The following is a 20,566-nucleotide window of genomic DNA, read 5'->3' on the forward strand; positions in this document are numbered from 1 at the left end:
ATGAGATATATCAATACACTCAGAAGACATTGGAATAGGACAAAGCTAGATGTGTATAAAATGCTTCCATGTCCCAAAGTGTTAAAATTTTGTGACTCCTAGGCTCATCACTCTTATGCTTGATGCACTTTTAACTTGCCAATGACTTTCAAAACACAGCTTTCAGAATTGACCAATATTCCAGAAATAGTCTGGCCAATATAGAAAATAAGAAGACATGATCTGAAAACTAATGCTCCTCTATCCTTATTTTAACTAGTTTTATTTGCGCTTCATTACAGTGTGGTTTCATATTTAGACTGTGGTTTCTGCTGGAAAATGAATGCAACAGTACTAGTTTCCTACTCCTGTCATAACAAATTACCACATGTGTTATGGCTTAAACACAAATGTATTGTCATAAAGTTCAATAGATCAGATGTCTGCCCTTGGTCTCACATGGGTAAAATCAAAGCATTGGCAAGGTTACATTCCTTTCTACACGTTCTTGTTCATTCAGGTCGTTGGCAGAATTCAGCCCATTGCAGCTCTAGCCCTGAGGTCCCCCTCCTGCTGGCTGTCAGCTGATGGGCGCTCCCACCTTCTAGGGGCCACTCACAGTCTTGGCTTGCGGCCTCCTTCCTCCATTATCAATGTCAACGACAGACAAGAGTTCATATGTTCCAAATCTTTCCTTCTCCTGTCCCCTGTCTCACTGCAGACAGGAAAGTTTCTCACTTTCAAACACGTATGTGATTGAGCCCACCTGTATAATCCACCTGGGTAATCTCCCCTTCTAAATGTCAGTAAGTTTATTCATATCTATAAAGTTCCTTTGCCATGAAAATTTTATACTTACAGGTTCTGGGGATTATGACATGGACATCTTGGGACAGGCCCAAGAGATTCTGAGGGCCACAGCAGTTAATTGCATTCATTTCACATGCTATCAAAGTAATGCTCAAAATTCTCCTAGCTAGGCTTCAATAGTACATGAACTGAGAACTTCCAGCTGTTCAAGCTGGATTTAGAAAAGACAGAGGAACCAGAGACCAAATTGCCAACATCCGCTGGATCACAGAAAAAGCAAGACAATTCCAGAGAAACATCTACTTCAGCTTCACTGCCTATGCTAAGCCTTTGACTGTGTGGATCACAACAAACTGTAGAAAATTCTTCGAGATGAGAATACCAGACCACCTTACCTGCCTCTTACAAAACCTGTATGCGGGTCAAGAAGCAACATTTAAACAGACTGGTTCAAAATTGGGAAAGGGGTACATTAAGGCTGTATATTGTCACCCTGCTTATTCAACTTGTATGCAGAGTACATCATGCGAAATACTGGGCTGGATGAAGAACAAGCTGGATGAAGCACAAGCTGGATGAAGCACAAGCTGGAATCAAGATCACCAGGAGAAATATCAATAACCTCAGATAGGCAGATGACACCATCTTTATGGCAGAAAGAGAAGAGGAACTAAAGAGCCTCTTGATGAAGTGAAAGAGGAGAGTGAAAAAGCTGGCTTAAAACTCAACATTCAAATAGCTAAGATCATAGCATCCGGTCCCATCACTTCATGGCAAATAGATGGGGAAACAATGGAAACAGAAACAGACTTGATTTTCTTGGGCTCCAAAATCACTGCAGATGGTGACTGCAGCCATGAAATTAAAAGACGCTTGCTCCTTGGAAGAAAAGCTAGGACAAACCTAGGCAAGCATAATAGAAAGCAGAGACATTACTTTGCCAACAAAGGTCTGTCTAGTTTGCTCAGTTCAGTTCATTCACTCAGTCGTGTCCGACTCTTTGAGACCCCATGGACTGCAGCACGCCAGGCTTCCCTGTCCATCATCAACTCCCAGAGCTTGCTCAAACTCATGTCCATTGAGTCGGTGATGCCATCCAACCATGTCATCCTCTGTTGTCCCCTTCTCTTCCTGCCCTCAATCTTTCCCAGCATCAGGGTCTTTTCCAATGAGTCAGTTCTTCACATGAGGTGGCCAAAGTATTGGAGCTTCAGTTTCAGCATCAATCCTTCCAATGAATATGCAGGACTGATTTTCTTTAGGATGGACTGGTTGGATCTCCTTGCAGTCCAAGGGACTCTCAAGAGTCTTCTCCAACACCCACAGTTCAAAAACATCAATTCTTCAGCGGTCAGCTTTTTGTATAGTCCAACTCTCACATCCATACATAACTACTGGAAAAACCACAGCTTTGACTAGATGGACGTTTGTTGGCAAAGTAATGTCTCTGCTTTTAATATGCTGCCTAGGTTGCTCATAGCTTTTCTTCCAGGAGCAAATGTATTTTAATTTCAGGTCTGCAGTTACCATTTGCAGTGGTTTTGAAGCCCAAGAAAAAAGTCTGTTACTGTTTCCATTGTTTCCCCATCTGTTTGTCATGAAGTGATGGGACTGGATGCCATGCTCTTCATTTTTTGAATGTTGAATTTTAAGCCAGCCTTTTCACTATCCTCTTTCACTTTCATCAAGAGGTTTTTTAGTTCCTCTTCACTTTCTGCCGTAAGGGTGCTATCATCTGCATATCTGAGGTTACTGATTTCTCCCAGCAATCTTGACTCCAGCTTGTGCTTTACCCAGTCTGGCATTTCACATGTACTCTGCATATAAGTTAAATAAGCAGGGTGACAATATATAGCCTTGACATACTCCTTTCCCAATTTGGAACTAGTCTGTTGTTTCGTGTCCGGTTCTAACCGTTGCTTCTTGACCTGCATACAGAGTTCTCAGGAGGCAGGTCAGGTGGTCTGGTATTCCTATCTCTTGAAGAATTTTCCAGTTTGTCATGATCTATTGTTTTTTTCCAATAGTCATGTATGGATGTGAGTGCTGGACCATTAAAAAAAGCTGAGCACCAAAGAACTGATGCTTTCCAACTGTGGTGTTGTAGAAGACTTGAGAGTTCTTTGGACTGCAAGGTCAAACCAGTCAATCCTACAAGAAGTCAATCCTACAAGAAATCCATCCTGAGTATTCATTGAAACCTGATGCTGAAACTGAAGCTCCAATATTTTGGCCACTTGATGTAAACAGCTGACTCATTAGAAAAGACCCTGATGCTGGGAAAGATTGAAGGCAGAAGGGGACAACAGAGGATGAGATTGTTGGATGGCATCACCGACTCTATGGACATGAGTTTGAGCAAGCTTCAGGAGTTGGTGATGGACAGGGAAGCCTGGCATGCTGCAGTCCACAGGGTCACAAAGAGCTGGACACGACTGAGCAAATGAACAATAGCAGTAAAGGATTTGTTCTTTGGAACTCTCATAGGTTGGAATCCTTGTTCAACCACTTAATGATTGAGCAACCTTGGATAAGCTACACTGAATTTCCCTGTCTTTATTATATCTACCTTACCTAAGAATTACATAACTTGTACTTAACAGGGGTCCTAGCATACATAAATGCTCAATTAGAAGTTAGCTGCTGTTGTTGTTCAGTCACCCAGTCATTTCCAACTCTTTGCAACTCCATGGGCTGCAGCATGCCAGCCTCCCTGTCCCTCACCATCTCCTGAAGTTTGCCTAAGTTCATATCCATTTCATCGGTGAAGCCATCCAGCCACCTCATCCTCTGATGCCCTCTTCTCCCTCTGCTCTCAGTCTTTTCCAGCATCAGGGACTTTTCCAATGAGTCATCTGTTCACATCAGAGGATCAAAAAGCTGGAACTTCAGCATCAGTCCTTCCAACGAGTATTCAGGGTTGATTTCCCTTAAGATTGACTGGTTTGATCTCTTTGCAGTCCAAGTGTTAGCCACTTAAACTTAAATGAGGAACTTTTATCTGCTTAACTTCACCTTATTGTTTCCAACCCAGGGCCACAGCCTGGGTTGGAAAGTTTTTCGTCTTATGTGGTCTTTAGTATTATAACTTCCTTTTAGATTTCCATTATCTTCCCCTTGATAAGCATGTTTGCTCCTTCCTCCCAGTCACAAAGTTAGGCAAGGTCAAGCTGGGGCTTAGGCACCAGTGGAGACAACCCTCTGTAAAGATAACTGCATGTGGGAGATTGACTCTGCTGGATGAGGTACTGAGAGGAAGGGGACAGAAAATACAGATTCCTGTCCTTGTGGAGTTCAGAGTCTAATAATCTCTTCACAAATGAAAAAAAAAAAAGGCAGGATCACCACAAAGTGCCCCCCCATTCTATGACAATTTAGTTCTAAATGGATAAATGATACACAGAAGAGATGTTAACTGCTCCATTTTATAGATTAATAAACAAACAAGGACCAGGCCATTAAAAATATTTTTGGCCACACTTGTGTGACTCGTGGGACCTTAGTTTCCCAACCAGGATCGAACCCACACCCCCTGCAATGAAAGTGCAGAGTCTTAACCCCTGGACCGTCAGTAAAACCCCTCAGGCCATTGTTAAAGGACTTACTCAGGCTTCTATAGCTAATGAAGAACAGAGTGAGGCCATGAACCTAAGATGTCTGACTCCAATCCTCCACTCCTACCCCCTCAGCACTTTTCTATCTAAGGGTATGGAAATCAAAATGGAAAAGAGCTTTCTATGAACTGGAGTGGTTACACAACTGGCATACAGCTCTGCTAACCACATCTCAGAATGTGAAATGTCCAAGAAAAAGGACAGCTAAAGGATGGAAAAAATTTGGGGACTTTGGTGAAAGAAAAGCCATTCATTCGAATAAACCAAAAAACAAGAAAGGGAACTCTTCAACCTAGAAATAGTCCATCTGCCAAAAAAAAAAAAAAAATTCTATCAAATCCAGACAGACAGAACTAAGATTGCAAGGCACTGTTTTCTATGATCTAGCTGACATCTTTCAAAGTCTTATAAAAGTACTTTACAGAGTAGAAATGTATCAACCTCTATACTTTCATGAAGTAGTCAGAAATAGGCAGGCAGTCTTCATACTAGCGAGTTTCTTGAAAACATAGTCATTAGGAACTAAACTGTTTTCCCACCTTTGCCATTTCCCAACAGAATGATGAGGGATCTTGACCAAGAGAATATGTTATTCAGTCACTGTCATGTCCAACTCTGCCACCCCATGGACTGCAGGACACCAGGTTTCCCTGTCCTTCACCATCTCCCGGAGCTTGTTCAAACTCATGTTCATTGAGTCAGTGATGCCATCCAACCATCTCACCCTCTGTCATCCCCATCTCCTCCCATCCTCAATCCTGGCTAGCATCAGGGTCTTTTCCAATGAATTAGCTTTTCACATTAGATATAAACAAACCAGATATAGTATTAAAATCCGTATTACAGCTTCCAAACTCTCTATTCACTAAAAAGGGTCTATATGCACCACATCCTGGTTGCCTATGAGATCTGCATTTATTATGATAGGTATACAAATATACATAATATATATCAATATTAAAAGTAAAGTTCTATCATATGCTTCTTTTAAACTAATAGTTAAATTTAACTTTGCCTGCTTCTAGAACTTGCAAAGGCTTTTATCAATGTATAGTGAGCCAAGTCTTTAAAAAACTGTCCAGACAGGTTGAAATAATTTGAATCACCAACTTGCTGGATCTTCTATTACCTGAGCTATAAAACTTTTTATCTGTATAAAATTCACTTGTATTGCTGAAAGATTCTCCAGGGAGCAGCTAAATATGGATTTGAAACAGCAATGACTGAGTTGTGGTGGCCTATGTGTCCTTCCCAAGAGTCAAGGCCATGACGATGCCGAGGCCTTCTCAAAGGCAAGTGCCCCACCTTTCCTCAAGATTTATGAGCATCACTGAGAGTACATATGTATTTTTTCATTTGCTAAGTAGGTCAGATGATTGTTCTCATTTTACACAAAAGAAAACTTAAGTTCTTTAAAATGACCTGCTCATGGTCACACAGTTCATTAGGGACAGTTTTCCTAGTAAAGTCTCTCTCATTTAATGGAGCTGTTCTTCAAAATGCCTATGCTCAATCCTTTTCACCTCTAGACAGCGAGATTTTCTGTGTGACCACAAAGTCTAGATTTTTCCCAAAGCCACATAGCTTCAGGGAAAAGAAAAAAAAAAGTTCTAACTCCTGAGCTTTTTTGCAAGTCTCAAAAGTTAGGATCTGGTATGGTATGTCCTCAAACTCAAGAAAGGTTGATCCCTGGAAGTGCAGTTTTTAAGATATCCAAACCTAATACTGAGATGTACTAACACCATTATCCCCTCCCCTGCACCATAGCAACCCAACCCATATCCAGGGCCCATCCTCCCAACCTAAACAGGTGATTGGTGACATTTGGGAATCCCATGGAATGGAACCCCTATTGCTTAACCACCGCCTCTTCAGCTAGCTTTAGGTTGGGAGGAAAAATTCACCTAATCCAATTTACCTAATAAGGTCTATAACATGTGGAGAGGGATGAGGGAAGAGGAAATGGATTAAGGCAGTCAAAACATAAAGGAAGTCAAATTTCCAGCTATAAGATAAATAAGCATAGCACAATAAATATAACACTGCTGTACATTACATAGTTGAGTAAAACATAAGAGTTCCCATCACTAGGAAAATGTTTTTCCTAATTTTACTTTCTATGATATAATGTACATTCACCAACTTACTGTGGTATTCACTTCATGATGTAAGGCAAATCTAACACTATGGTGGTGATAATCATACTGGAATTTACAAACAACTCATGGTGTACCTTGTACAATATTATGTCAATTATAATTAAAAACTTTCTTTAAAAAAAGGAATATCACCTGAGAATTCATAATGCAAAATAAAATGTTGGGTGGCCTAATCCTCTCCTTTATTCACTTAAGACTGCTACAGAAGCAAAATTACTAGGGAATAACCTGATCCATTTAAGAAACCTATCTGGATAACTCAGGCAAGAATAAAACTGTTACTCAGCAACAATTTTACTTTTTTTGAGGATAGGAATGGGAAGTACCCTGAGAACAGCTGGGTAGAACTGCTCACTTAGTTCCCAAGGGCGACTGTAGGTTGGGCCTCACCTGTTGCCTGGATTTTCTCGTCAGGCTCAAGAGATGGTTGGGACTGGATACCTTATTTGGTACTACATGGCGCTAGAGTTAGCTTCCCTGCCCTTGCAGAACAGCAGGACAGCAGCCAGGACCCACATGGGTTGTTTGGGAAGCTGAATCAGGCAAGTGCGCACTGAGATCCCTGAAGCCACCAGTTTTGCTCTGCAGATGGGAAAGCCATGGGCTATGCTCTCGGTTCAAGTCCCACTATAGGCAGAGCTACTGGATGGGCTACATAGCATCCTATGTACTCTGGTGAGGTTCCCAGGTCAAGCAGGGTGAAGACTATACTGAGCAATCAGCAGGGCTGTTAGTTTCTCTACCTGTGTGCAGTGGGGGAAGCAGCTCTAAAGCTAGTACAGCTCTTTTGTTTGTTATCTTTCCTTTTTTTTAAACTGAAGTATATTTGATGTTATCCCCTTACTGATTACAACAGCCCCTTTCCAAAAGTGGTAACTAACTGCTGGGTCAAAAAAGAAACAGAAAAAATACCACAATTAAATAAAACTATTTTTTTTCATGCTTTTTTATTTTTGGCTGTGCTATGTCTCTGCTGCTGCACGCAGGCTTTCTCTACTTGTGGTGAGCAGTGGCTACTCTTCGTGGCAGTGTGCAGGCTTCTCATTGCAGTGGCTTCTCTTGCGGTGGAGCACAGGCTCTAGGTATGTGAGCTCAGGAGCTGGGGTACACAGGCTTAGTTGCTCCATGGCATGTGAAATCGTCCCAGACCAGGGATCCAACCTGTGTCCCCTGTGTTGGCAGATGGATTCCTATCCACTGCACCACCAGGGAAGTCCTAAAATAGTATTCTTTAGCAAATCATGTCATCTAGCCTAAACTCTACATTGTATCAATGTGGAGCCAGGTCTCTCCTACCTCAGTCTCTGCCCCTTCCTTTATACACAATCACATGCTCACCTGCTTCTCACTGGAAGAGCATCATGGCCCGTGACCCGGTTCCAGGTTACAGATCAATCCTCCGATGTGTCACACCTGGTGGCAAGTATGTTGAGGATGGGGCTCCAAAATGCTATCTCTGTACATTTTCTAGAATTTATAAACCATGTGGTCTTCATTCTCACATAATGGAAACATTACCCCAGAGCGGTTCTGCCTTCCTCAGAAATACAAACTAAGGAAAATAACAAGTTTTACTGATACTGACACTAAAATGTTTTGAACAGAAACTGTAGGAAGCAAAGGGTTATTACACAGCAGGAATAAGTACAACAGGCGACAGAACTAGTTAGTCTTTCTAGTCAAGTGGTAATTTCAGCACAAATATAAGCAGTTTACTGAGAGATATAGCATTAAATAAACAATCATATGATTTGTAGGACAAGTCTGATTTTGTGTTGGCAACAGTACTATAGATATTACTTATTCTTATAAAAGTCTAGCAAGAACAGCTCTACCATGATTGAGGTCAATGACATTTGCATCAGTCCTACTATACTGTATTAGGCAGAAATAGCTCAGGCTTTATTACTGTATCACACAAGTGCCTAAAACAAAATGCATTTGCATTCTCATCCTGTAACCCAGCTGGGCTTCTCTGGTGGCTTCAGTGGTAAACAATCTGCCTGCAATGGGTTCACTCCCTGGGTTGGAAAGATCCTCTGGAGAAGGAAATGGAACCTACCCCAGTATTCTTGCCTGAAGAATTTATAAACCATGGACAGAGGACCCTGGAGGGCTACAGGCCATGGGGTCACAAAGAGTCGTATATGACTTAGCAACTAAACAACAAACTAGACCTTTCTGGGACAGACCCCCCTGCCTGTCTTCTGAATGCCTCTTATTTGCAGAATAACTTGAGCGTCCCTAGGCCTTCCTTCCCCAAGTTCCAAACAATAAATTTAATCAGAGAAGTGAGAAAACACAGAAACAAAGGAAAACGGTCAGGCAAGACAAAATAATGACAGCTCAGCCATTAAACGATGTCAAGGACCTTTAGCTTCCCCTCAAGAGCTATACGTAATATTCTGAGCCATATCCTTTGAACTGTTCTGCAGATAATGAAACCCTCACTAGGTGGAAAAACTGTAGGCTATCCACCAGCATGTAATTCCCAGGTGGGCTGGAACCACAAGGTTGCTGATGCTGACTCTTGATTACCTCACCAGCAACCAATTAGAAGAATGCCCATAAACTGAACATATACCCTGCAACCCTCTCCCTCACCCTGTCTTTCAAAATCTTTCCCTGAAAAGTCATTAGGGAGTTTGGGCTCTTTGAGCATTAGCTGCCTGGACTCTCTGCTTTGTGCCCTGGAATAAACTATGTGCCTTCTCTCAGCACAGGCCAGTGTCAGTAGATTGGTTTTAATGTGCGTGTGAGTGGACCCAAATTTGATTTGGTAACAATATTAAATAAAAGGCCCTCTGAAGAATCTATATACTACATAAAATTTTTTGCTTTTGCTTCTATGTATTGTTTTCTATAAATATCAATCTCACTGAATTCCTCTTCAAGACTTTGAAACAGCTATAGTTAGTATACAGGTGAAAATCTAAATAAAACTGAGTCAATTGAGTAAAATCACCTCAAGGAAACTTGACTACATTCACTAATATGTCTTCCTGAAGGCTGAGACTCATTAAGTCAGGGTAGCTCAAAACATAGTGGAGTCCCAGCAGAACCAGAACTGTGCAGCCAGTGCATCATTTTGGTTTAGGAACACAAAGAAATTCTAGTTTCTGTTCATGGAATCATCCTTTCCCCATCTCAAATCCTTCCCTAACTGCTCCTGGTGCTCAAGACCCGTCTCTTCTCTGGCCCGTGACCTACCCTGACCCACAGCCCAGGGTGACTGGAGAACAGTAGCTGACAGCCACCACAGCAATAAAACCGTAAGCCAGATCTGGAATTACATCTGCTGGTGGGGTGAAACCAACCCACATTATCCCCACCCTTTTCTCAACATACCTAACTAGCTGCGTTAAAGTGAAGTACTGCATAGGCCCTTGTTTAAACTAAACAATTGCTGGGCCAGACTCTCTTTTTCACTGTAGTAAAATACACATAACTTAAAACTACCATTTTAACAATTTAAAAATGTACAATTCTGTGGCACTTAGTACATTTACAATGTAGTTAACTAGTACCACTATCTAGTTCCAGAACATTTTCATTATCTCAAAGGAAATCCTATACACATTAGCAGTTAATCTCTGTTCTCCCCATTCCCAGTCTCTGGTAACCACTACTTTTAACCATTTACCAGAGCAATTAATAGTTTGGGCTAATACAGCTAATACTGTATAATCAAAGCAGCCTCTGCTCATAGCAGTTTCCTTATGCTGTTTAAATTAGGGTGACTTTAGTTCACCTGAACTTTTTAAATGAAGCAAATCTATGCTTTAGATTACTATGGAACAATGTTCTACACTCAAAATTTTCTTCTAGAAAGGGACTATCACTGATTACTAAGAAGCAGTTACCCAGCAACCTACCCCTGCAGAGAACAATGTAAAAACATGAAATATAGTTATTGACCCCATTTAGTCATTCTTACCCTCATCTCTCAGTTCAGTCCTAGAAAACATACTGTTTAGATAATCAACTCACTAAGATGCTGCTAAGTCTCATGCCAGCTACAACTGCAAATAATTTTTATTTGGTAGGGTAATCCCTCAGCAGGAAGGTAGGGATTTTAAAAGGCAGCTTATATTCTGTAACCCACTTCTACAGATTTATTATCAAATGTTTCATGGGATTTGGCTATGGAATGGAATTTCAGTATTAAAAAAAATAAACTCAAAGCTACCATTTCTTTTTTAAAATATTTACTTATTTGGCTGTGTCAGGTCTTAGTTGCAGCATGTGGGATCTAGTATCCTGACCAGGGATTGAATCCAGGCATTGGGAGCATTGAGTCTTAGCCACTGGACTACCAGGGAAGTCCCCAAGCTACTATTTCTTAAAAGAGCAGCTGTAGAACCTGCTCTTTCATGTTCTCTTAAAAGTTGAAAGATCACAAAGGCAAGACTGTTGTTAAGGCTAAGGAAAGAGGGTGTGTCACCAAAGCGTACACAGTGGTGAAACCCAACTAAACTGTCAGAATCATTCCTGACAGCAACAGAAGAGGACTGACATACCAGGGCATGAATCAGCAAGGTCCAGCCTACCACCCCAATTACACCTGAAGAGTCTACTTGTTACTTTGGTGGGGAGAAAGCACTAAAAAGAATTCATAGGTAAAGTCAATACTACTTAAAGCACATGTAAATTAAATAAGCCCTGTCAACCATCCACAGGTTTGTCTCCTAAAATCTTAGGCACAAAATAATCTGTAACACTGACATCCATCTTAATTTTCAGAGGGCAAGGGAAGGAGACAACTATTACCCAGACTCACAAGTTACCTTTTAAAATTAAGACATCTCAATTTTACAACAAATGTAGAAAAGTATTTATAGAAGAGGGGGAAAAAAAGCTTCATTTATTGTAAAGTCAGGTAAACTTATGTATACAGCACAGTACCATACATTTACAGAAGTTCATTCACAGGTTACCTTCAACATAACTTACTGGGTTCCATAAGGATCTAAAATACTTCTAGACTGAATTTAAAATTTCTAGATCTAGAGGGCTAAAGGGACATTAGTCCACTGTTGTCAAAATGCAATGAGAAATGTTAATGTATGCTTAGTTTCCATCAAAACTTTCCATTCAACAGCTCTTAAAACTTTTTTAAACCCCTGCATCATTTCTAAAAGGATTAAGGCAAACTGCTTTTTTGTTAAAATTCAAAATAAAGCTTTTTCAAAAGATCTAAATGGAACTTCTATATACAAATTTGTTTAAAACTCTCAGAAGCAAGAGATTGGCTATTGCCAACTATAGATTTCATAGTTACTCAAGATAGATAAAACATATTCTCCCTTCTATTAAGGATGAAAATAAAATGCCTGCATCAGTTTTCTATTATTAAAAAACTATGAACCTGGTAACAGATGTGTTATAGTATAGTCTCTCAATACCATGCTTAGTCCTTACATCTTACTTGCCTATGTAAAAGATACGTTTTGTTTCTTAAAAAAAAAAAAAAAAAAAAAACAGATCCAGTGGGAGAAAGAATGTTTAATAAATGGTATTGAAACAAATAGCTATCTGTTTGGAATAAAAATAAAATTAGATCCTTATACCTTGTACCATGTAGAAAAATACATATATTACTGATGGATTTCAGAGTAAAAAATAAAAATGCAAGTACCCAAAATTCTACATACAAATTTAGGGAGTTCACAGACTCCCTAAAGCCCATCCATGGATCTCAGATTATCTAGAAGAGGAATTGTTAATTATAACTTCTATCAATGCCAAATACTAGATGTGTTTTCAAGATCAAGTCACATGCAACAAATGAAGATGAACACATTAACTCATTGTTGTAACTTTATAAAACTGCCAAACTGGAACTAGAAACAGAGGCATGTCAATACAAATGGACAATGACTTAAGAAAAAAAAATACACCAATTTAAATAAGTTTGAGTGCATACTGTACAAGTGTATCCATGTCTGTTAGCCTTTCAGAAATATAAAATCAGCTAAATCTGTAGTACTTAAAATTTAACATATGCAATGTTATTCTCAAACTTGATTAAAATACTTAATAAATACATGTTTAATATGAATAACTGCAACATACTTCAACATCTAAACATATAATAGGAATTCTATAATATTAAAATGCAATACTTTCACCTGCATTAATCTCATACACAATGGAAAAATACTTGCAGATAATTAGCATTAAGAATGCAAATATATTTTCACTGTGGAAGAAAAATAAGATTAGAAATCATATATTTGTATAATCTACAAGAAAGCTGTAGATAGTCCACATTATGATATTCTATGTTAAAATGAAAGCAATATTTAAGTTTACAACAAATTTACTCAAGGCAAAATATTTATTACAGAACAGAATCTTAAATCAAAGCAAGGCAACATTAGATTAACCATTTTAGTTTCTTTTTAAAATGAAGTGTAGCTTTAAAATTGTAATAAAGGTAAAACATAAATTGTAACATGCTCGTCTCTTCTTATAAATGGGATGATGTAGAAAAGCAAAGCTTCAATGTATAGGGATTGGAACCATCTGTAAAATTAAAAAACAAAGTTAACAGTTTCCTTCATCAAACTTTCATGATAAAATTGAATTAGCAGAGTAAATTATTTCACTTTTTTATAGTATTTGAAGAAGGAAAATTTCTATGTAAGGTAAGGAGAAGATTACTTTCATTCATACCTATTAGCAGGTGAGCTAAATGAAGGCTGGAATATTGTCCATTTTACATTCCTATTGTTCTAAACATCATTTGACACATAGGATGCACTCATAAATGTTTAAGTGAATTAATCATTAATTAATGATTAATTAACAGTATAATCCAGATAAACAGTATTAGGATTAGGCTTATCTAAGTCCATTTGCAAAACTCACTTTGCAGAAAATATCACCAATGGTAATCACTCTATAAAAGTTAATTCAAATATAGTTTGGGAAATGGAATAAGATTGGAATATAAAAGAAATGAGCTGAAAAAGTTCTAAGAGAGTTAAGTATTAAATCTGATCAACAGGGCATATAAATTTTTAAACTGCTAAAGAAAAGAAGGGGTGGTATAACACACAAAAATACTTTCATTTTATACATTCTTCTTTAACTTTTCAGAACAAGAGAGATAGTTCTTCATCAACTGATTATACAAAGAAATAATTGTTATCTTAATGTACCAGAATTTTAGTGTTTAAAAAATTCCTATAAAAGTACATACATCAGCAAGTATTAGCAAGACACTGCAGAAGATTAAAAAAAAAAAAAAAACTGTACCTGTCTTCAAGGAGTTTACTATTAATATACTATATTTTGAATATATCTCAAATATGCATATAAAGTCTTACTTTTTAATTAATACTTACTAATTATTTACTAAGAAAATTTTGAATCATGAAAAAATATATGGATCAGTATAATGAACACCTACAAAGCTTCATTAACTATCAGCATCTGGCAGGCTTACTTCATCTACCTACTCTCCATATGCTTTTGGGGTGCTAGAATATTTTAAAGCAAATCCTAGATATGTTACTCCATCCATAAATGGATGGATGTAACTACCATCTTCCCCCCACTACCATTCATCATCACTCCTAATAAAACTGGTATTAATTATTATTTATTTAGAAAGATAACATTTCAACACCCTATAGAGCCAGGAGCTCAGTAAATTATGCAGCATAAAGCTTCAAAAGTTAAATACTTGTGTATTCTCTGCACTGTAAAAGAGAGGCCATTTACCATCATAAAAAGAGTGACACTTCATTTGAAACAAATTAAAATAATGTGGGATACCATTTTTCATCTATAATATTGGTAAAAATCGAAAGTCTGACAACACTCAGCATTGGTAAGAGTGTTGGGCAGCAGGCATTTTCATACACCACAGGTAGTAAACTTGTGTAACCTTTTCCAAGGACAATCTAGCAACATTTACCAAAACATAAACCTTTATGCTCTCTATGAGGAAACTGCCCTACAAATATAAAACATGCAACTATTAGGATGTTTATTGTAGTAGTAGAAAAAACACAATTAGGAACAAGCAGTATTCATGATAGGGGAAATGGATAAATCAAACTGTGGTACATCACTACTAAAAACAGCTACTCTGTGGCGGAAAAAAAAAGGGGGGGAGGTAGTTTTACACGTGCTGACACAGAAACAGTTCCAAGACATATAAAGTGAAAAGAGCAAGGCACATAATAGTATGTATAGAAGAACCATTCTGTGTAAGTTTTAAAAAGGTAGATATATATACTGGAGAGGAAGAATAAAAGGAAAAGACAGAAAGGTTAGGGGTTATAGAAAGCTTTATCTTTCATTTTGTACCAGTATGTACCATTTGAGTTCTTTAACCATATATATTTACTGCTTTCTTCTAAAAAGATCAACAGGATATATGGAAGTCAGTCTCCCAGCGGGCCCCAACGCTCTGTACCTCCTTGCATTCACAGCCCTGCATAGCCTCCGCCTACACTGTATCACAGTCGGTTGGTGTGACCACCAGATCACAGCCTAAGTGCTATCATGGGACTCCCAGTAATAGGTTACGAAAGGCACTGTGCCTTCTGTTTTGTTGGTCTTTCGCTTTCATCTCTCTCTCACTCATTCAAAAAAGGCAAAAGAGCTACCACGAAATGGCCAATATGGTTTGACTGTCCCTACAAAGAAACACATGAGTGAGCACGGAACTGGATTATCCAGTCCCCAGTCTTATGAGACCAGAGCCAGACCCACCCAGCTAAACTGTACACAGATTATTAATTCTCAGAAACAGTAAGATAAATAAAGGCTTGCTGTTTTAAGCTGCTAAATGTTGTGATACTCTGTTACATAGCAAAAGGTCACTAATATAAGAATTATGAGGGGCTGTGGAATTTATATGCCTTTTTAAAATTTGAACTTCTATATTAAAAAAATAAGAAATGATACCTTTAAATTATCGTCAATGTTTGGACAGTGACTCCCACTGAATGACTATGACACGATTTTACTTACTTGGGACTCTTATCTGATAGTGGTTTAGTGCTGTGAGGGCTTCTACTGCATCAGTTTTGCACTCCCATTCCAAAAGCCCAGAAAGTGTTTTGGCAGAAGCTAAAACAATACAAAGAAACACAAATCCACTTGTTATTTGCTTACCATCAAATTAACCAGGAAACTTAAAAAAAGGGAACGTGCACTTACGTTTTGCATCAAACACTTTATATTTGATGAATGTAAGAACTTCATGGTCATTACACAACTGTCAAAGAAATGTAAAACTCCATTAAAAAAGGCCAAAATAATATTCCTACCTTTTTTGCCCCCTCCCACAGAAAGTAAACTTTATGGTAGCATTTAAACTTTTGAGTATGGCATGAATGAATTAAACCAAATTTTTTAGATTAATAAGCTACATGAGACAATCAATTAAAATGGTGATATCCTATAAACTGTGTATATAATTTTAGTGCTATACAATAAAGCCAAGACTTGTAACTGAAATACATATTCTCACAGCTAACCAGGATTTAATTGAGTACCTAAGGTGGGGAGTGGTGTTCTGGAAAAACAAATTCTTTTCTGAAGCATTTCCTGCAGTTAGGGGAAAATGCAGGGATATATGAAGTTCTGTTATGGGTGAGATTTAAGGACATGGTAAAAGAACTTTATAAATGCAGGACTAAGCATACCTCATTCTAATTCCAATTCTCAAAAAAATTGAGCCAGAAAACAACAGAAGACCAATGAAGGATGGAGGCCATAAAAGTAAAATGGTCAAAGAATGAACTGTATTAAGTACCAAATTGAACCCGAGTCTCCTGCATTGGAGGCAGACGCTTTAACCTCTGAGCCACCAGGGAAACAAGTTAAGAAAAATACCAATAATATCAAAAGCAGAAGATGAACAGTGAGAGACTTTAAAATGATGTTAAAACATCACATATTTTAAAATAAGAAACAGGACCATTTTACACAATTCACATTTCGGTGCCTACCTTAGTGAAGGTCTCTTCTGTGACACACAATGGAACGTTATAGTAGTGCAGCACACAGGAGGGTGGCTGGATGATATTCTTAGATGCTTGGCCAGCACTTGTAAAGCGATTATTTTTGCTCATTGCAAAATCCTTGTAGCTACTTGTACCATCCTCCAGCTCAAATATTTGACTTGGAACAACTGAATGTTGTTTAGACACACTAAAGATTAGAAATCAAAGAGGTACAGAACATACCTTTGTTAGATAAAAGCAGCAAGCTGGCAGTCTCAAACTGTTAACATATATGCCTGCATCAATCCTAATAAAAAAGGCATATGCAGCTATTTAAATACAATTTAAATATTTACTATTCACTATTTTTAACATTTATTTAATATTTAAATTTAGTTTGAGTTATAATCAATTGCTCTTACACGTAGAAAAACCTACTGAATATATTTTCATATTAGAAAACAAAAAAGTGCTCATTTTAACATTTTGGTTTGTTTATAAAACTGTATAAGTAATACACAAAATCTAAAATATGTAATCTGAAGTGTCTAAAATGACACCATTTTATAGCTGCTAGTTTCAAATGTGCCCTCAGTTACATTAAAATATTCTGAAATGGAAATTAATATCTCCAATAAAAAGGATAAATGTTTTTTAAATTTACCACTTAAGATAAATAATTACCAAACATTAAGTCTTTTTCCAAACAATTTGACATTGTTAAGATGTGTGACAGCTCTTTCTACAGCATACTCATCGCCCATTTCTACCAGTGCTGTACCAGGAATGGTCTTCATAAATTTCACCTGTAAGCACAAAATTCCCAAAAGGTGAACATTTAATTCTCTTTAACAGTGGCAGAATTTCTAAAAGACATTATAAGTGGTTGATGTCAAGAAAGAAGAACACCTGGAATCTTAACTTTTTTCTGCTCTTCTATCAGACACTCTTAACTCTTACCAAAATGCAATAGTTTAAAACAGAAGACTGCAGTTCTACTGTATATCACCCTGAAGAAAAGCACAAGCTTACCCTGACTCTTTTATTTATTAACTGTGTGATGTAGGGCAATTCACTTCTCTGAGCCACAGATTTCCTTCTAAAATGGAGATAATGATAACATTTGGCAAAACTCATCAATATTTATTAATCCAATAAATATTTATTAAGTACCTAATATGTTTTAATAATTATGCACTGTACTATGTACTGGGGATTTAATGGCAAACATAATAGACATGGTCTTTTTTTTTTAAGACATGTTCTTCTTAAAGCTTATGTTCAAGTAGGAAGGTCAGAAATGTTCAAGTAAATAATAATTACCAACTATTCAGCGTGCTATTTATTGCCTTAGTAACAAACAAGTAACAAACAAGATACTATATGAGAAATAATACAAAATGACCTTGAGATAGCATTTCCAGTAGGAAGGCTCAGGCAAGGTAGGGGCAGTTTAAAAAAATAGGAAATACACGTTTTCATGACATCTTTGAGAGAAGCCATATTTATCCTCTTAAATTATTCCAGTTTTAGTATACAATGCTTTAAGGGTTAGATGGGATAAAGTATGACTATCTTTCAGCATAGTGCCTATGCCTTGGAAAGTCCCTAAATATCTATTAAGTATTACTAATGTTAATAACGTATTAAACACAGTTCTAACCTGTTAACCTCAAGGAATAGTGACAGCACTTACACAACAAATTGCAACGTAGCATTTATATCTATCACTGCAACTGTCAATTTTAATAGGCTATCCTACTATTTTTATACTACACCTGTACTTAGACAAAACTCAGTTGTAGTGGGACTTTTCAGTTTTATTTGAAATCAATTGTCTTCCTGAGGGCAAAATTTCTCTCCCTTGATTTAATCCAATAACATTTCAATAAATGTAATAGTGACCAAATATGTATGTGAAGAATGTAGTTCAATTGGTAAATCTCAAAAAAAAAGAAGAAACTAACCATAAATAGATCTTTAAAGGACTATGATGGCTTAAAACGTATCATTTAAAAGTTTTTAATTTTTTGAGATGTGGAGAGAGACCAGAATTGTTCAAATAACATACAAAAAATTTTGTTTTTATTAGAAAGTGATTTGGATTTCTAAATGAGACAATACTTCACAACACAAAAAACAATGCTCTAAAAATGTTGATTAAATTGCCTGATTCCAGTTGTCTACAAATGTGAAAAGCACAAACAGAAAAGTAACACTATGTAAAGAAGGTTAACATATGCATTAAAGCATATCAGTTGTTATAAATTATGCAGTTTCTGGACCTTAACAGAACACCCAGATGATGTATAAGATAAATGTGTATATGAAAAACTCTAAACTACTTTTCTCAATGCTGCTAAATCTGTTCCATGTATTCTTGGCTAGTTATACAAGGAGAAATATTCCTATGTCACCCCCTAAACCAAATATGGACTTTCTTTTTTCTTTTTCTCTTTCACGTGGTCAAATAGGTAGTGGAAACTCTTTTTTTCAGAGATGTTCCAAGTTGCTGTCTCAGATCAAGGAGGCTTTAGAATTAATGAACTAAGAACTCAAGAGTAGCAATTCCATGCCCCTGCCCTCCCACCCACACTTATGACTCACACACTGTACTTTCTTTTATTGCTGTGAAAACAATACTAAAATCACTTAAAACAACAGGAAAAAACATACTACAGTACTGAAATTCAAATTAGCAAACGTATCAAACAAGTGGTAAGAAGACTACCAATCATTTCCCCAGTTAAATTTTCCATGATTCTTTCAAAAATAGTTTAGAACATACTTTGTGACAGGGACTCTTCTAAGTGTTTGTGAGATATCAATAAAACATCACGGATCTGGGGAAAGCACAGAGTTATCTGGTGAAAATAAAGTTCAATGAAGTTTTAAAGATCTTCAAAATATGCGAAATTTAAATGTTTCACTACTTTTTGAGTGTAAAGCCTCCAGACAGAAAGTTTTGGACACAGTCTATCAAAGTGGGTCAGTTTCAAATACTGATTGAGATAAAAGCATGTTGTCCTACAGAAGATACTAGAACTCTAGCATTTGGGAGGCAGATGTATCAATTTAGAACTCTCCTAAAATTCATTCATAGACAGCCAAGTCCTGAGACTTGTTTATGTAGACCAAGCTCCAAGAAAGTAACCGCTCTTTCAAAATTCCACAGTTCAATATGTTAAATACCAGAATATATCTAAAGTAATTTTAAAAGTATAGGCTTTATGCCTATAATATGCTAGTAATTGATTAAACTACTTACCATTTTAGACTTCTATTTATATTAGTAATTTACCCTGCTATTCAGCAGAAACTAACACAACATTGTAAAACAACTATACTTCTATAAAAATAGAAAAATATTTTTAGTACCAACAATCTACTCTGATCACTAACCAACAGAAAACAACTTCTAAGTTTCTACCTAATGAATTTTTAACTTATGTGGATCACTACTGAAAGAACCTGCATGTTCTTAAATACGAGAAAACACATATATCTGCAGCCTTTTCAGATTTTCCTATTATATATCCTAGCAAAAGAAGTTAATATACAATGAAACTTTTAAAAATAATTTCTTAAAAAATTAAACTTACCTTTTCAATATTTCCATATAAGCAGAATAGGTTGAAGACTCTTGAACAATTCATTTTTAGTTGATGTAATCCACTAACCATTACAACTGAACCAGAGGGATTTCCTCCATGCATGTAAGAGGAAGAGGCCTGTGGTAACGGATAGGCAACAAGCTCAGGTGTATCTCGAGAGCCCATTCTGTAACGACTCGGTAAAGGTAATAATGGACCATGGGATCCTATTAAAAACAAAACAAAATAAAACTTTAGCAGACACACTTCACCACATACAAAAACAAACTCTTATTAGCTAGGTTGATGCATATCCAAGGAAAACTCAAAAAATGTATGAATAGTCAAATATAACCTGTGGGAATTAACAAAAATCTGTATTTACTTGCACCAGATCCAATATACACTGACCTGCACACACCTGCATACACCAGGATTTAAGT

The 20,566-nt window shown here is 37.1% G+C and overlaps 1 protein-coding gene across 2 annotated transcripts in view; it reads right to left on the reverse strand.

The window, feature by feature from the left end:
• HNRNPLL (heterogeneous nuclear ribonucleoprotein L like) overlaps window positions 12,024–20,566 on the reverse strand; it is a 38,828-nt gene continuing 30,285 nt past the window's right edge. For both annotated transcript variants that reach the window (XM_018055141.1, XM_018055140.1), the window contains 6 exons: window positions 20,133–20,350; window positions 17,215–17,336; window positions 16,537–16,738; window positions 15,743–15,800; window positions 15,554–15,652; window positions 12,024–13,090 (listed from right to left, as the gene is read on the reverse strand). In XM_018055141.1, the coding sequence (XP_017910630.1) occupies window positions 13,035–13,090; window positions 15,554–15,652; window positions 15,743–15,800; window positions 16,537–16,738; window positions 17,215–17,336; window positions 20,133–20,350 (755 nt within the window). In that variant the 3' untranslated portion in view covers window positions 12,024–13,034. The remainder of the gene's footprint in view (window positions 13,091–15,553; window positions 15,653–15,742; window positions 15,801–16,536; window positions 16,739–17,214; window positions 17,337–20,132; window positions 20,351–20,566) is intronic.

The sequence above is a fragment of the Capra hircus genome, chromosome 11, assembly GCF_001704415.2.
Source record: "Capra hircus breed San Clemente chromosome 11, ASM170441v1, whole genome shotgun sequence".
Lineage (NCBI taxonomy): Eukaryota > Metazoa > Chordata > Mammalia > Artiodactyla > Bovidae > Capra > Capra hircus.